General features: G+C 52.8%; 1 protein-coding gene across 2 annotated transcripts; it reads right to left on the reverse strand.

Annotated features, from left to right (window-relative positions):
* Positions 1-3,008: 3,008 nt before the first annotated feature.
* On the reverse strand, positions 3,009-15,764 carry MCAT (malonyl-CoA-acyl carrier protein transacylase). 2 transcript variants are annotated; one of them, XM_055395791.2, is made up of 4 exons: positions 15,302-15,764; positions 13,669-13,756; positions 7,402-7,619; positions 3,009-4,490 (listed from the first exon to the last, which is right to left on the reverse strand). In XM_055395791.2, the coding sequence occupies exons 1-4, from the start codon at positions 15,728-15,730 to the stop codon at positions 4,062-4,064; spliced, it is 1,164 nt and encodes a 387-aa protein (XP_055251766.2). In that variant the 5' UTR covers positions 15,731-15,764; the 3' UTR covers positions 3,009-4,061. The 2 variants fall into 2 exon arrangements, with proteins under 2 accessions (XP_055251766.2, XP_088693672.1); XM_088837546.1 differs by lacking the exon at positions 7,402-7,619 and having other exon boundaries at positions 4,318-4,490.

Below are 15,764 nucleotides of genomic sequence, written 5' to 3' on the forward strand. Positions count from 1 at the left end.
TGCCCAAGGTCTGGCCCTCTATGGCTTTAAGGCCAGATTTCACTCCCTTTCCTGTGAGATGTCACCATGTCGGGCCCTGAGAACCTCACAGCGGGGCTGGGGGGTGGAGCCCAGAATCTCCTGGTTCCCAGGCAATGGCTGGGATGCCCCATCTGTGCAGCCTGCTTTGTCTGGAGAGCTCTCTCCATCCCAGACTGGTACCACATTCCACCAAACTTGTAGACCTGGGAGAGACCCCAGGGCTCACCCTGTATAATCTACTGACTCCTAGGCCCAGGGGCCCACTGTAGAATGGCTAGGGATGTGGCAAGGCCAAATCCAGAGGTGCCTCTTCCAGGAAGTCCTCCCAGCTCACTCCACCATGAGCTCTCAGAACAAACTGCCCATCCAGCCACGTAACCCATGTGGATGCCCATGGCTTTTCAAGGAGTTTGGGGCTCCTCAGAGGAGAGAGGAGCCGGAAACACCGTATGGAGCCTCTGGATGTGTCTGATGTTAGCTGGGCAGTGACTTCTTCCTGCACGAATTCAGGGATACCATTTGCCAGGGTCGTTCTGACCTGGGGTTTGCAACATTCTTTTCACCTGTGGTAGCAGGAGCCCCTACTGCACTACATCAGCCGCTGGTGTAGGTTCAGGGGATGTAAAGAAGGCAGAGGTCCCTGCCGCAGATCTCACATTCTCTTCAGGGAAGGAAAAGATGCACATCCATCAGCTAAGACTACTGTCCGGTGTGTGCTGAGGGCACCAGGGGACTGAGAAAACGCTGGGGCCTGCAGAGGGCGAGACAAGTCCTCTCTGAGGAGGGGCTGGGGGAGCTGGACTGGAGTACAAGGGCCTTGGGGTGGGGACAGGCCGGGGCGCGGAGGCAGATGGGCCAGCGTCGGCCCCACTGTGTCTCCTAGTTCACGCCAGCCCGGGCCTGGGTGCTGCCCTCCGCAGCTCTAACTCCCACGTGGCACTTGACCTTCTGAGCCGATGTGGATCTGGCCGTCTGGGCCAGCACTTCACTCCCATCCACCTGGACAAGCCCCCTGATCGGGGAAACTGAGGTCCAGAGGCAGGGGACTTGACCAAGGTGGCCCAGACTTCCATCACCCCAGGATCCTCCAACCCAATTAGATTGGGGCCCGGAGTGAAACCTGCTCTGGCTGCTCCAACGTGGCAGTTCCCATAGGAGCAGAGGAGCTGAAACTGGTCTCAATCTTGAGTCCAGTGACTGTCCAGTCCCCAAAAGGGAGAGCCAGAGGCTTGTCCCTGTCAGGCAGAGGGCAGGGGTGACATGTGGTCACCCACTGGCTACATGACTCCTAGACAATTTCCACACAATGCCTCCCCACCCATCTCCTGTGGCAGGTCTCTGGCAAGTCCCAGGGCACCACTGCATGCATGGTGGACAGGCAGACCACCAAGGGGAGCGATGCCCCTTTCCAGGCAGACCTGGGGAGTCAGGTGGCTGGAAAGAGAAGCAGCCCCAGGTTCTCCACTGACATAGGGTCCAGAGAGGTGGTGGCAGGTGCGAGTCCCACCTCAGGGTGAGCCAGAGCCCTCGGACCATGGCCAAGGTCCTGCCAAGAAACAGGAGGCAGGAAGCACCATGGCCCCAGGTCCTCACCCCGGGATGACTCCGGTAGCTCCCTGCACAATCTGCCATCTCTGCAGGATTCAATGGGTGGGAGGGGTGGGCAGGGAGAGAGGGCCCACCCACCCCCAAACCAGGGCTCCTGGAAGAGGGGGAGCCCTGCCCACTGTGCCCGTGAGTTCCCTCCTACTGGGCAAACCCTGAGACAGACAGTTGCATCCAGAGGAGCGGTGAGGCCTGCAGCCTGGATGGCCCGCCCTCCGCTACCCACATGTGGGGCTGTGCTCGGAGCTGCCCGCAGTACAGCCAGATGCCTGTGCCTGGACTGGACCCCATGGTCTCCCAGGCTGCCTGTTACTGGAAGCTCTCAGCCAAGGGGGCTCCAGCAGATTCAGCAATTGTTTACAAAGTAACGAGGGGCTTCCCTGAGGGCTCTGTGGTAAAGAATCTGCCTGCCAGTGCAGGAGATGGGTTCGATCCCTGCTCCGGGAAGATCCCACATGCCACAACGCTGGAGCCCACGCCCTCTATCTTAGAGCCTGTGCTCCCCAACAAGAGAAGCCCCCGCAGCGAGAAGCCCGCACACCGCAACTAGAGAGTAGCCCCCTTTTCACGGCAACTAGAGAAAGTCTGTGCAGCAATGAAGACCCAGCACAGCCAAAAATAAAATAAATAAAACACAAACTAACAAAGTGCTTTGTGAAGACTTGAAATCCTCTAACAAAACAAAGGAGATCCAACCAGTCCATCCTAAGGGAAATCAGTCCTGAATATTCATTGGAAGGACTGATGCTGAAGCTGAAACTCCAATCCTTTGGCCACCTGATGCAAAGAACTGACTCATTGGAAAAGACCCTGATGCTGGGAAAGGTTGAAGGCAGGAGGAGAAGGGGACGACAGAGGATGAGACGGTTGGATGGCGTCACTGACTCAATGGACATGAGTCTGAGTAAACTCTGGGAGTTGGTGATGGACAGGGAGGGCTGGTGTGCTGCAACTCATGGGGTCACAGAGTCGGACACGACTGAGTGACTGAACTGAACTGAATAAAACAAAGTTTGAAGAAATAGTTCTTCATTGTGCTCCAAAGAGCATGCAAACCTAGGCCTTGGTGAAACAAGGATCTGCGGCAGTGATTCTCAGCTATGGGCTGTGGACTCAGGTGGGCGTGTCCAGGGTCACAATCCCCAGAAATTTGACTGCCGTGGAATTGCTAGGGGCCAGGACAGCAGCCCACGAATACTCGACAGTCCCACACGGTGAAGACTGGTTCTGCTCAATGGCCAACAGCACTCTAGCTGAGAAGCACAGAATTAAAAATGAGAGACCCTTAGGAGCTTGGGGTTCACAGATACAAAGTACTACACATGAAATAGATAAACCACAAGACTGCACTGCACAGCACAAGGGACGATATTCAGGTATCCTGTGATTAAATCAGAATGGAAAGGAATATGAAAAAGCATGCATATATATTAGTGTATATAACTGAATCACTTGGTTGTACACCAGAAATTAATACAGCAATGCAGATTAACTAACTTCAATTAATTAAGAGAGACACCCTACCCAGGGTTTGACGTATGCCTACACGACAGTGACATTTAAAGACGAGCTCAGGCATTTCAGCCTCAGTGAGATTTCCCCACTACCCCTGTGTAATGAAGAAACCACCCCAGAAGTTGATCACATTTAATACTGATATTAGCAGTGGAGCCCCTGTGCCGTGCTCCCGGTGTGGAGCAGCTGAGGACAAGCTCGGTGGGTGGGGCCGAGCTGGACTCGGCCCTGGGCACACGGCAGGCACTCGGGTGACTGCAGTCAGAAGGGGTGACATGGGGATGGGGGAGGACGCAGGGCTGCCCTCCCCACGCCGCTCCCGCCTTGCTAAAGGACCTTCCTCCCCACCAAGGCAGAGGCCACTTCTTCCCTGGCATATAGCAGGCACTCGAGGCTTTCTGTTGGGTAAGTAAACATATGGGGTACCATCTCCTAACTGTTGAGTGATGGAGACTGAGTGGCTGCCAAGGCCCACTGGGTCCTAAAGCCCTTTGGATTCAGGGGCGAAGAAGCTAAGGTTTTGGCTGTGTCGTGTCCAGAGGAGGCTGGGCCAGCAGAGGAGGGTGTCTGGCACTAGCCTCAAGCCATGGCCCACGGCGCCCACACGGCAGCAGGCCAGGTCTTCCCGGGCCTCAGAACACTCCTGCCTACGGAGGAGCCACCTGGGCCCTGGGGAGGCGATGTGGTCTGCCCAGAAGCAGCACAACTGCAGCTCCCCAGCACTCAGACATGTTTCAAGGTGGGGACAGATGGACACCAGTGTGTGAAGAAACACTTGTTTCTAGTGCTTTCCACGGGGCATTCAAAGCACACTGCCCTCCCGCTCACGCAGCGACCTGACAGGAAGGCCAGGCTGGGCTCAGCCCCCCGGAGCTCGAGTCCTCAGCCACGCCCCGTCCTCGCCAAGGTCCGCGGGAGGCCTACAGGGGCTCCTCTGGGTCCGCGCTGGCCTCCAGCACTTCCACGTGGCTGTAGGACCTCCAGGCCTGCAGGTTACAACTCTTCAGGATGGTACCCAGCTGCTTCCCAGGTCCCACCTCGAACGTCTGGGGGAACGCGGTGCCCTTCTTCCTCTCAAATATGGCGTGCATCGTCTGCTCCCACTTCACCGGGGAGACCACCTGCTGCACCAGCAGTTTCTGGATGTGTTTGGGATGCATGTATCTGTTCCCATCGACGTTCGAGTGCACGGAAACCAGGGGCTTCTTGACATCAATCGCCTTTAACACTTGCGCCAGGGGCTCCATGGCCGGCTCCATGAGGCGGGTATGGAACCCACCGCTAACTGGCAACATCTTGGTGCGTCTGAAGAAATACTTAGAGGAATTCTTCTGGAGAAACTGCAGAGCCTGGAAGAAAAAAGAAGGGAGGTTGAAGCCAGCGAATCTCAGGGGAAGAAACACACAGCAAGGCGGTCACCTCTGACTGACATTATCAGTCCTCCGTAGAGAATATGCGTCTCTCTACACACCCGTGTGTGTATTTCACCCCGCACAGCTGCAAAGTCGTGTCCTGGAAGCCCTTCTGACCATTCGCACGCCCCACCTGGGCAGGCGACCACTCTAAGCCTGAAAGAGAGCTGAGGCCGGGGAACGCAGGTCTGTCCCAGCTCCGCCACTCACCAGCTCGGTGGCCCCAGGCAAGTCTTTGAACTTCTTTTATTCCACCCGTGAAGTGAGCACAGTCTCATCTACTTCATAAGACTGCGGCGAAGCGACCAGACAGGAGGTGTGAAAGGACCTGATACACAAAAAAAGCGCTATCTAATCCTGCTACTGTCATAACTGTTTAAGCTCGTTGCCTTGTTACTCCGTAAACTTCAAGATGATAATTCAGGAGGCTCCGAGTCTCCTGGATCTCACAATCCAGGGTCTGAAAGCTCTCATCTGGTGTTTCTCTAGAGAAGACCAAAGCTCTCCTTCCCTGCAGCCCGAAGTCACTCCCTGAAGGCTCCTCCGTCCAGAGGGGTCTCTGGGACTAACAGGCCCAGACTCAGAACCACAACATACTTGGCAAATATCTTTGAAACGGCATATATTCTTAAGAAATCCTGCGCCCTCAGGACACAGTCCAAGGCCTACAACCCTGAGAGCCGTTCCCTGGGATCCAGCCAAGGGCTTCCTAGGCACTAACCCGTCTGCTGCATCCCTCCAACCTGACACCACCCATGGCCTGCTCAGAAGCTGGGCCAGCTGCTCCTGAAGACTCAAGGAAAGTCATGGTAGCTGAGTGACCTTGGGAAATTTTGCTTTACCTCTCTCTGCCTCAGTTTCCTCACCTGTAAAAATGGGGATAACAACAATAGTTATCTCAGGACTATGATAAGAACTATGCCTGGTATACAAGCTCTACAGAAGGGTTGGCAATTACTGCCTTGTTACCAAGCCCTGGGATTGGTAACATGAAAAAATATAGCAGGGTAGCTCTCTGTGCCCCCAAAGGGTAGGAGGGGTTAATATTTTCGGTTGGATGGTGCTCATTCGGCCCGCTCTGAGGGTCCCGCCCTGCAGGAGTGTAGCCTGTGCCCAGGCATGGCCAGTGCAGCCCGTGGCTCATCAGAGGTCACCAGCCTGTGCCCTGAGTCTGTCTACTCCACACCAAGGTCACTTAGCTGTCTGAGCCCTGGAGCAAAAGCCACGTGGAGCAGAGCCCGGCACAGAGAACCGTGACGGAGGGTGAGCCACGTGTATGGGCAGCACAGAGGGCTCTGGCCGTCACTGCAGCAGAGTGCAGCCTGCCAGGTGCTTCACACCCCAAACCACGCTCCACCCGTCTCCACCACCCCGAGGGATGTGCCTCCGGTGCCGCTCCACAGAGGCCGCTTGGACTACACAGCCCAAGCCCTTCCCACCTCGCTTGCAGCTGTCTGATCACCGGCCTCTATGGAGACAGCTACTCAGCGGCACTTCTTGCATCACTGCTGGGGTCTAAGTCTTTCCGGGGGAAGTCTCTGGACTCACCGCACTCGAGTTGCAGGAGTCAAGGCCACAATCCCAGGGTCCAGAGGCTCCTGTGGCTGGCACTCAGCCCAGGCCTGGGTCTAGCAGAGGGCAAGCTGTTCCACATCCACTGTTGGGAAGGGCTCTGCTGCCCGGGTGACCTGCCCACACCTGAGCTCTTTGCTACAGCACTTCCCGCGGCACCAAAAGGCTGAACCTGGGGAGCCCGGGAGTCACCACCTGGACTGATGCCCACCTGTCTAGGAGCCCAAGAGGGAGACACCTCCCCATCCTGGTCCATTCCGGGCTTCCTTCCAAGGCTACCCATGGGAATGAACAGCCAGCTCCATAATGAGCTTGGGGCCACTGCAGCTGATCTTCCCGTCATCTCAGAACGGCCCCAGGAGGAACCCACTGGCTCTCCCCGATTCAGAGGAGATACAGAAGGACCCCTGTACACTGACCAGCAAGGCCTTACCGAGGGGAGCAGCCCAGCACAGTCGAGCGGAGAACAGACGTGAGCCCTCCTCTTGCCTCCATCATCATGGGCACTGGCCTCTCTGCCTCAGCTTCCTGCAGCTAAGCCGCCCTGTTCAGAGCACAGGACTGGCCGTGAGGACTGGATGAGCTGAGCCAAGACGGGGGAACACTGGTCTGACTTCTGCACCCCACAGGCCCCAGCCAGGCTCACAGCCCAGAACTGCCCCTTCTGCTCGGGGCGCCTCTCGGCCTGGGGTGCCCCTGCTCTTGGCAACCCCACCCTCTGCGCAGTGCCTCCTGGGGCCGCCTCCTCGGGCCATCTGGTAGCCAGCCTGACCCCTATGGTGCCCAGAAACCTGGAGTCTTCCGTTCACAGCCAGCCCTCCTTTGACGGCAGGAGCCCTGGCTGACCCCTGTGTGTCCCCTGCCCGAGAAAGGCTGTCAGCAGTGAGTGGAAGGACGCACAGAGGAAAGGGGGCAGAAACAGACACCGCAGAACAAGCAGAAGGAGGCGAGGGGACGAGCGGCTGTGAGGAGGCCGGCTCACGTCACAGGGAGGCCCTGGAGGTGACCTGGTTCAGCCCCTCTCCCTTTCTGGGGGCTGGGGATCTGCCCGGGGTCCTGTCGGCCCTCATCACTGGAGCACGTGGCAGAGCGGGGCCAGTACCCAGCCTCCCTCTGGTGCGCTCGCCCCAGCACAGACACGCTGGCCCTCAAACACTTCCCAAGACCAGGGCTGAGCAGCGCACCCATTAGGCTCGGCGGGCTCCCGGGTGTGGAGTTAAGTCCCACCTTCTGCACCAGACTGGGTTCTAGGAAGGCTGCTCCCGCCAACACCAACCTCCAGGTGTCCTGAGATCACCCTGCAGTCAGGAAAGAGGTAGTTGGACACCTCGCACACGGGGTTGTCTATGCCCCGAGTCTTGCAGTGTTCCTGGGCTTCCAGACAGGCGATGGCAAACTTGGACTGACGCTGGCCGAGGACGGACAACATACCACTGGGGACGGCTTCCGAGGCTTCCTGCATGGCCTCAGCTCGAATTTTCACTGCGTACAGACCTACGCGAAGAGAAGTGTATTTGGAAAAATCAGGGCACGTGATCAAGAAGGGAAGCCCAGACCTGAGAAACAAAGCACAAATTCCACACTGTGCTGGAGACACTGGCACTGGTGTCCATCACCAGTCCACAAGCCGCCGTCCTAAGGATCCGAAGTGCACAGAGATGGTCCCCCATCATCAGAAAGCAAGGCACAGTACAAATGAACCCATGGAGCTTCCTGCCTTAGGGCTGGCTGGTGCAGGACGGTGGTTCTTAACCAGGGTGACTTCACCCCCAGGGCGGTGTCTGGAAACAGCTTTTGATCATCAGGGGGTGGCGGGTGCTACTGGCCTCTGGTGGGCACAGGCCAGGGATGTCGTTCAACAGCCTACAATAAACAGCCCCCAAGTAAGAATCATCTGGTCCAAAATGTCAACAGTGATGTCGAGAACTCTGGCACAGAGTGGAAAGGAAGAGACTTTGAGCTGCATCACTTAAGGGAAGTCATGACCTCCTTCCAGGTCAAATTTTTAGCTAGTACAATGAAGATAATAATACCTAGCCTGCCTGAACTGTAGTGAAAACTGAGAACTACAAATTATTTCAGAGAAATGGTGCTGAACAAGGAAAATAATTAAGAACCTCTAGATGCCTGGAATGATGTACAAACAAGTATATGAATTTTAATAACATAATTATAATTAAATCAAGGATGACTGCCTTCACTGGAGAGCTCGACAATGGCAAGGCAGATGAGCTAGAAAGCAGGGCTCCCGGCTCAGTGAGGCTCAAGTGTGAAGTGGGAGGACGGGGCTGTGTGCCCAGGGAGGCAGCTGCCGTGATCGTGACATGAGAACGGACTGCACACGATTCACAACAGCCAGGACACGGAAACCACCTCAGTGTCCACAGGTGAGCAGATAAAGACGATGTGGTGCGTGTATGTACAATGGAGCACCACGCAGCCATGAAAAAGAGTGAAATGAAACCATCTGCAGCAACGCGGGTGAACCCAGAGACTGTCACGCGAGGTGAAGCAAGGCAGAAAGACAAACACCGTATGGTATCAGTTACACGCGGAGCCTAAAATACGACACAGGGGGACTTCTCTGCTGGCCCAGTGGAGAGGCACTCGCCCTCCAATGCCGGGGATGCGGGTTTGAGCCCTGGTAGGGGAACTAGGATTCCACATGCCGTGGGGCAACGAAGCCACGACTAGAGAGAAGCCCACGCGCTATAATGAAGAGCTGACACAGCTGAAAACAAATAAAGAAAATATGAAAACAACAACTAAAAACACCCCAACAGAAATGAACATGCCTCAGAGACGAAGAACAGACTACCTGTGGCTGCCAAGGGGGAGGGGAGGTGGGGGAGGAGATGATTGAGCGTTTGGGATTCGTAGACACCAACTATTATGCACAAGGATATATACTCAATATCCAGTGATAAGCCATAATGTAAATGAAGATGAAAAAGTATATATGTATAACCGAATCACTTCACTGAAGAGCAGAAACTGACACAACATTGGAAGTTCACTATACTTCAGTAAAAACTGAAGAAAAAAGAAATGGACCGGATTCATGCTATCCAATTACTGGATAGCATCACCCTGGTCCTGGGCCTGCTCCCTGGTGGGGAGGAGATGACCAGACCAAGAAGCAGTTAAGGGACGAGTCTGGGGTTTGATGGGACGACAAGGTCAGAGGAACAAACCCTGCACCCATTCTCTCAAAACACCTTCATTCACCCAGCACTGAGTATGTCTGTGCTGGAGTTTCAGCCCCTTCGTCCGTCCGTCTCGTCGCTCAGTCATGTCCGACTCTATGCGACCCCGTGGACTGTAGCCTACCAGGCTTCTCCGTCCATGGGATTCTCCAGGCAAGAATACTGGAATGCGTTACCGTTTCCTTCTCCAGGGGATCTTCCCGACCCAGGGTTTGAACCCAGGTCTCCCGCATTGGAGACAGACGCTTTAACCTCTGAGCCACCAGGGAAGCCCTTCAGCCCCTTACACAAGCAGAACTATGGAGCAAACACATTAAGAGCCTGTGTTAGGAGGTAGGAGAGAACACACAGCAATGTGGAGACCCTCCCAAGCAGGCATTAAATAACTGCAAATTGTCAAGTGAAAAAACACATGTCAATAATTCTGCAAATTATGTACACATTAAACTATATTTCTATAAGATATCTTTATTAGGATGGAGAAGTATGAAAAAATTTTTCACTTTCTTGACCAGGCTTTCTTTCTATAATGCTTTTTTAAAAAAGAGGTGAAATTCACATAAAATATAACCAGTTTTCAGTGCATAAATGCAGCGGTATTTGTTGTATTCAGAATGTACAGGACTTTCCTGGTGGTCCAGTGGTTAAGAATCCACCAGCAAATGCTGGGACACAGGTTCAGTCCCTGGTCTGGGAAGATTCCACATGGTGTCAGGCAGCTAGGCTTGTACGCAACAAGTACTGAGCCCACACTCTAGAGCCGGTGCTCTGCAACGGGGGAAGCCTGTGCGCCACGACTAGAGAGAAACCCCCGTGCAGCAACAACGACCCGGCACGGCCAAAAAAACCTTTCCATCAGCCCACAAAACACCGCACACCCACTGAGCAATCACTCTCCACCTCTCCTTCCCGCCACCCCCAGTAAGCTCTCATCAGCTGTCTCTATGAAGTTATGTATTGCGGACATTTCACATAAAAATCAGTGAGTTTTGTGTCTGGCTTCTGTCACCTACATGCTTCTGATGTTCATCCATGCTGCCACATTAGTATTTTATTTCTTTTTATGGCTGAATAATATTCCACTGGATCGATCCACCACAATTTATCCTCTCATCTGATTACGGACATCTGGCTCGTTTCTGCCTTTTGGAAATGAATACAAATGACGCTGTTACAAACATCTGTGTACAAGTTTTCCAGTGTGGACGTGCGTTTTCATTTCTTAGTACAGACCTGTGAGCAAACTACTGGGCCACACAGTAACTCCATGTTAACTTGAGGATCCACCAAACCGTTTGCCACATGGTGGCGGCGCTCCTTTATACTTCATCAGCGTGTGCGGTTCCCATATCCCTGCCAACACTTACTATTTTCCTCTTGGTTTTAAATTAAAGCCATCCTGATGGGCATGAACTGGTACCTCACTGTGGTTCTGATTTGTATTCCCCTACTGGAAACAGTGTCAGACTTTATTTTTTTGGGCTCCAAAATCACTGCGGATGCTGACTGCAGCCATGAAATTAAAAGACACTTACTCCTTGGAAGGAAAGTTATGACCAACTTAGATAGCACATTCAAAAGCAGAGACATTACTTTGCCAACAAAGGTCCGTCTAGTCAAGGCTATGGTTTTTCCCGTGGTCATGTATGGATGTGAGAGTTGGACTGTGAAGAAAGCTGATCGCCGAAGAATTGATGCTTTTGAACTGTGATGCTGGAGAAGACTCTTGAGAGTCCCTTGGACTGCAAGGAGATCTAACCAGTCCATCCTAAAGGAGATCAGTCCTGGGTGTTCATTGGAAAGATTGATGCTAAAGCTGAAACTCCAATACTTTGGCCACTTCATACGACAAGCTGACTCACTGGAAAAGACTCTGATGCTGGGAGGGATTGGGGGCAGAAGGAGAAGGGGATGACAGAGAATGAGATGGCTGAATGGCATCACCAACTCGATGGACATGAGTTTGAGTGACCTCCGGGAGTTGGTGATGGACAGGGAGGCCTGGCATGCTGTGATTCATGGGGTCACAAAGGGTTGGACACGACTGAGCGACTGAACTGAACTGAACTGAATGGTTGGTGGTCTGGTATTCCCGTCTTTTTAAGAATTTTCCACAGTTTGTTGTGATCCACACAGTCAAAGGCTTTGGCATAGTCAATAAAACAGAAGTAGTTGTTTTTCTGGAACTCTCTCAGTTTTCCAATGATCCAACGGATGTTGGCAATTTGACCTCTGGTTCCTCTGCCTTTTCTAAGTTCAGCTTGAGCATCTGCAAGTTCATGGTTCACGTACTGTTGAAGCCTGGCATGGAGAATTTTAAGTATTACTTTACTAACATGTGAGATGAGTGCAACTGTGTGGTAATTTGAGCATTCTTTGGCATCGCCTCTCTTTGGGATTGGAATGAAAACTGACCTTTTCCAGTCCTGTGGCCATTGCTGAGTTCCAAATCTGCTAGCATGTTGAATGCAGCAGTTTCACAGCATCATCTTTCAGGATTTGAAATAGCTCAGCTGTAATTCCATCACCTCCACTAGCTTTGTTCATAGTGATGCTTCCTAAGGCCCACTTGACCTCACATTCCAGGATGTCTGGCTCTAGATGAGTGATCACACCATTATGATTATCTGGGTCATGAAGATCTTTTTTGTACAGTTCTTCTGTGTATCCTTGCCACCTCTTCTTAATATCTTCTGCTTCTATTGGGTCCATACCATTTCTGTCCTTTATCGAGCCCATCTGCATGAAATGTTCCCTTGGTATCTCTAATTTTCTTGAAGGGATCTCTAGTCTTTCCAACAAACTGTGGAAAATTCTTAAAGAAATGGGAATACCAGACCACCTGACCTGCCTCCTGAGAAATCTGTATGCAGGTCAAGCAGCAACAATTAGAACTGGACATGGAACAACAGACTGGTTCCAAATTGGGAAAGGAGTATGTCAAGGCTTATACTGTCCTCTTGCGTCTTTAACTTATATGCAGAGTACATCATGCAAAATGCCAAGCTGGATGAAGTACAAGCTGGAATCAAGATTTCCGGGAGAAACAGCAATAACCTCAGATATGTATATGACACCACACTGATGGCAGAAAGCGAAAAAAAACTAAAGAGCCTCTTGATGACAGTGAAAAAGGAGAGTGAAAAAGTTGGCTTAAAACTCAACATTCAGAAAACTAAGATCATGGCATCTGGTCCAATCACTTGATGGCAAATAAATGGGGAAACAATGGAAACAGTGACAGACTTTATTTTCTTGGGCTCCAAAATCACTGTAGATGGTGGCTGTAGCCATGAAATTAAAAGACGCTTGCTCCTTGGAAGAAAAGCAATGACCAACCTAGACAGCATATTAAAAAGCAGACACTACTCTGCCAACAAAGGTCTGTCTAGTCAAGGCTATGGTTTTTCCAGTAGTCATGTAAGGATGTGAGAGTTGGACTATAAAGAAAAATGAGTGCCGAAGAATGGATGCTTTTGAATTGTGGTGTTTGAGAAGACTCTTGAGAGTCCCTTGGACTGCAAGGAGATCCAACCAGTCCATCCTAAAGGAGATCAGTCCTGAATATTCATTGGAAGGACTGATGTTGAAGCTGAAACTCCAATCCTTTGGCCACCTGATGCAAAGAGCTGTCTTACTGGAAAAAACCCTGATGCTGGGAAAGACTGAAAGCGGGAGGAGAGGGGACAACAGAAGATGAGATGGTTGGATGGCATCACTGACTCAATGGACATGAGTTTGAGCTTGAGTAAGCTCCGGGAGTTCATGATGAACAGGGAGGCCTGGCGTACTGCAGTCCATGGGGTTGCAAAGAGTTGGACATGACTGAGCAACTGAACTGAACTGAATGACTGGTGATGTTGCACATCTTGTCATGTACTCACTGGTTCTTTGTAGATCTTTAGAAACATGTCTATTCAAGTCCTTTGTACTTAACCATAAGCAAAATCTTTACCTGTTTACACACAAAAACCTTAAGAAATGAAACTGATCTCAAGATCAAACACTGATTTATTCCCTTTCACTTAATGAGTATCTACTGAGCGTCGACCACATGACAGGCACTGGAGGTACATGAGTGGACTAAGAATGCACAGGAACAGACAGAAAAGCAAGATGCTTTCACAAGACTACAGGGAGAAAGGAATTCCCTGATGAATCCTTCAAGCCTCAAATCAGGTGGAGTCTGGTCCTCAGGCCCCACTGTCATCCCCACCCAGGTGTCCCCTTCTCCAACCCCTGGGTGGGCCCAGAATTGATTTCGGCAGTGCACCTTGTCCTCAGTGGGCCCAGCAAGACAACACCTCACGCATAAAATCAATCCCCTTCCTGGGTACCTTCAGAAAATTCCATGGCTCCAGCAAACACAAGGGCAGCAAATTCTCCCACACTGAATCCTGCAGCAGCAACACAGTTCTCAATAACCTGCAAGGACAGATGCAGAAGAATATGAGGACAAGTTCTCAGCGGAGTTCAGGCTGGGGCTCTGCACTTGAGAGCTGACAAGTGTTCAGTGGCTCAGTGAGCCAGGTTCTGCTGACCTTGTGCTCCAGCTAGAGGACGACACACTGAAGTGGCCTCGCCCATCACTAACCAGCCCTTTACAGATGAGGAACTTCCCTGGCAAGGGAGGTCAAACCCTGCCGTTGGACTCCATGGTTAAGCTGTGACTCCAACCTAGAGCTCTGAATTCTCCTGCATCTGCCTCTCAGGCCGATGCAGACAGAGGGCACCAAGTACGGAAGTTAAGCGCATGACCTTCACAGTCACAGAGAGCAGGATTTGATGCTCAGCCTGGAGAGTCCCTAACCTCCTCCCCTCAGTCATCTCATCTGTGAAGTGGGCAGAGCTCGACCTACCCCCACAGGGTTGCTAAGAGAGAATTACATGGAGATGTGGCTCAGCTGGTAAAGGATCTGCCTACAATTCAGGAGACCTGGGTCCAATCCCTGGGATGGGAAGATCCCATGGAGAAGGGAAAGGCTACCCACTCCAGTATTCTGGCCTGGAGAATTCCATGGGCTGTATAGTCCATGGGGTCACAAAGAGTCGGACACGACTGAGCGACTTTCACTGCACTTCACAAGGCCTCTAAATTGCTCAGCACAGACCTGGCCCAGGATAAACACTGGATGAATGTTATTATCACGACTTCACAGAACCCCTTAAGCTAATTACTATCTCTGCCGTCCACTTTCCCCATCCATAAAATACTGCTACCAACCTCATGAGGTTGTGGTGAGGATGAGATGGGGTAAAGTTCTGCCTTAACATGTTTTGATAGTAAATCATCCCACAACTTCAAGTGAAGGGATACTTTCATCACCTTCTCAACGACCCTTCATGAACGAAGATTCATCCTTCTAAAACCGTTCAGTAATTCATTAAATGATTAAGAATCATTTACAATCGAAACCGGGCCCTTCACTCCCTTCACACACTAGGCAGTTTTCACAGTATATTTTATTCTGTTATCTATCTCCCTGCAAGGAGCTCCAACCAGTCCACCCTAAAGGAAATCAGCCCTGAATATTCATTGGAAGGACTGATGCTGAAGTTGAAGCTCCAATGTTCTGGCCACCTGATGCGAAGAGCTGACTCATTGTAAAAGACCCTGATGCTAGGAAAGATTGAAGGCGGGAGGAGAAGGGGACGACAGAGGATGAGATGGTTGGATAGCATCACCGACTCATTGGACATGAGTTTGGGTAAACTCCAGGAGTCGCTGATGGACAGGAAGGCCTGGCGTGCTGCAGTCCATGGGGTTGCAAAGAGTCGGACACAACTGAGCGAGTGAACTGAACTGATCTATCTCCCTGCCCTAAAACGCAAGCACCGATCCTCGTTTTGCTCACGCCGGTTTATCTCATGAGCCTACCACGGCGCCTGGCACAGGTGGGACCTCAGGAAGGACCTGCCAAACCGAAGTCGGACGCGGGGAGCCCGGCAGGAGGGAACCCCGGTCCTCACCGCGGGCTGCAGGTAATGCAGTTTCTCCACGGCGGCCAGCGAAGCCACGAAGACGGCGGGCTGGCAGTGCACGGTGCGGTCCAGGGCCTCCCGCGGCCCGTGCAAGCTCAGCTCCAGCAGGTCGTAGCCGAGGACGCGGCGGGCGGCGTCGTAAAGCTCGCGGACACGCGGGTAGCGGAGCAGCCCGCGGCCCATGCCCACCACCTGGCTGCCCTGGCCGGGGAAGAGCAGCACCGAGCACTGGCCCGGCTCCCGCCGTCCCGCCGCCGCCTCCGCGTCCCGGGACCCTCCGTCCGCCGCGGTCGCTTCTCGCAGCAGCGCCGCCACGTCCACAGCAGCCGGCGGAGGCCGCGGACAGTTCGAGGAGCCGCGACTGCCGCTCACGCTTCGGGCCCAGGCCCGGGCGGCCCGCGCGACCCGGACACTCATGGTGAGGGAACCCGGCCCCTACGCGCGTCACCGG

The sequence above is a fragment of the Moschus berezovskii genome, chromosome 6 (assembly GCF_049115385.1).
Source record: "Moschus berezovskii isolate FMDL1 chromosome 6, NW_MosBer_1.0, whole genome shotgun sequence".
Classification (NCBI taxonomy): domain Eukaryota; kingdom Metazoa; phylum Chordata; class Mammalia; order Artiodactyla; family Moschidae; genus Moschus; species Moschus berezovskii.